This window comes from Echeneis naucrates, chromosome 13, assembly GCF_900963305.1.
Source record: "Echeneis naucrates chromosome 13, fEcheNa1.1, whole genome shotgun sequence".
Classification (NCBI taxonomy): domain Eukaryota; kingdom Metazoa; phylum Chordata; class Actinopteri; order Carangiformes; family Echeneidae; genus Echeneis; species Echeneis naucrates.
Genome location: NC_042523.1, coordinates 9,181,672 through 9,183,190, shown reverse-complemented (window position 1 = coordinate 9,183,190; position 1,519 = coordinate 9,181,672). Strand labels below are relative to the sequence as shown.

The 1,519-nt window shown below is 38.0% G+C and overlaps 1 protein-coding gene across 1 annotated transcript; it reads right to left on the bottom strand.

Moving 5' to 3' along the window:
- Window positions 1-387: 387 nt before the first annotated feature.
- Window positions 388-1,314, bottom strand: LOC115053145 (odorant receptor 131-2-like). Its single transcript, XM_029517711.1, has one exon. It carries the CDS (start codon window positions 1,312-1,314, stop codon window positions 388-390), a length of 927 nt encoding a protein of 308 aa, XP_029373571.1.
- Window positions 1,315-1,519: the final 205 nt, after the last annotated feature.

Below are 1,519 nucleotides of genomic sequence, written 5' to 3'. Positions count from 1 at the left end.
AAGGTTTTACTACATGTTAGACAACATCAGGTGTATCATATATGCTAAAGATTTACACCATCTAATATGCTGTTTTAAAGACTCAAATCCCAAAACCAATAACTCTGTGACTTCAATGACATCAATATAAAGATATTAACTGGAGAATTTGATCACGTGCTGCATTTCATACCCCAATCTATCACTATGCTGCTCTATGTACATAGATTTTACTGATGGCTGTGAAATAGCCCACTAAATGTTAACACATGAAATAGGACCTGATCTCTTAAAGTAAAAACAAGACTGTGGTTTTCAGGAAAAAGAGATAGAAGTTCACTGGCACGTTGTTCATGAGCATCATCCACGTCTGTTATAAATGCTGAAAGGAAGAGAAATTCTAACATATTAAATAATGTCTCTTTTACACAAGCCAAATGAGGCAAAGTATTTCAGAGAATTAAAAAAAACCTCATCTCTCAGGCCATAAATGAGAGGACTCATACATCTGGGTGCAAGATAACATAATATGTAGTTAAAATACCTGACATTGTTAAATAAAGTAAAACTAATCTGGAACAAAGCAGCTTCAATGAAGGGAAACCACAGCTGGATGAGACAGAGCAGCAGCTGGAAACCATGAAGAGCCACTGTCCTGAGCCCTTTCCTTGATGACTGCTTATCCTCTCCTGATGCAGCTTTGGACACTTTCATTATTTTAACATAAGAAAAAACAAGTATGATGCACATGATCAAAAACTGTAATTGATATATAGCTGACCTCAGATGTTGCTGCCATAAGTGAATCATAAATATTTCCACTGAACAGATGTGATATTGGGTGTAAAACTTTAGGGATGCAGATCCAAAGAAAGTGGAGAAAATAAAAATAGAGGGCACAGAGCTGAGAGCATGAATGATGAGGATACAGTTAATAGTATTACGTGTGGAGCAGAGCTCTCCATGATGCAGCGGCATACAAACAGCCACATAACGCTCCAGAGTCATTGCTGTCAGAGTCACTGGTGTGACTGTAGTATACAGAAACACCACCATAGAGATAATGAGGCACAGCCACGTTTGAAAGGCAATACGAAAATGGTTGAGGATGAGAACGATATCAGACATGAATAACAACAAACTATCTGACAGTAATGTAACAGCAAATAGCATATAACGTGCGGTTGTGTAGAAACACTCTTTTTGAAAAAAGGTTACAATGAGCAAAAAGTTGATGCTGAGAAAAATCATCACAAGGAGCTGCACAATAATGACCTTTTCATTTATGTGCCGCTGCAGCGATTCAAGAAGAACAAGAGAATTGTTGTCTGCCATAAGTGTGTTTTCTAAGCAAGCACGCAGAAGTTTGTGTCACCCCAAAAAGTCCCTTAAATTGTCATTAACAAAAACAAAAACTGGATTATTCACCCAAAGCTTTTATCCACTCCTCTCTGAAGTGATATTGTGGTACACTGAACACAGCAATTTCCAAAATCCTGTCTACTGCAACTGGGAGGAATGCTGCTCACTGAGCTCTGTG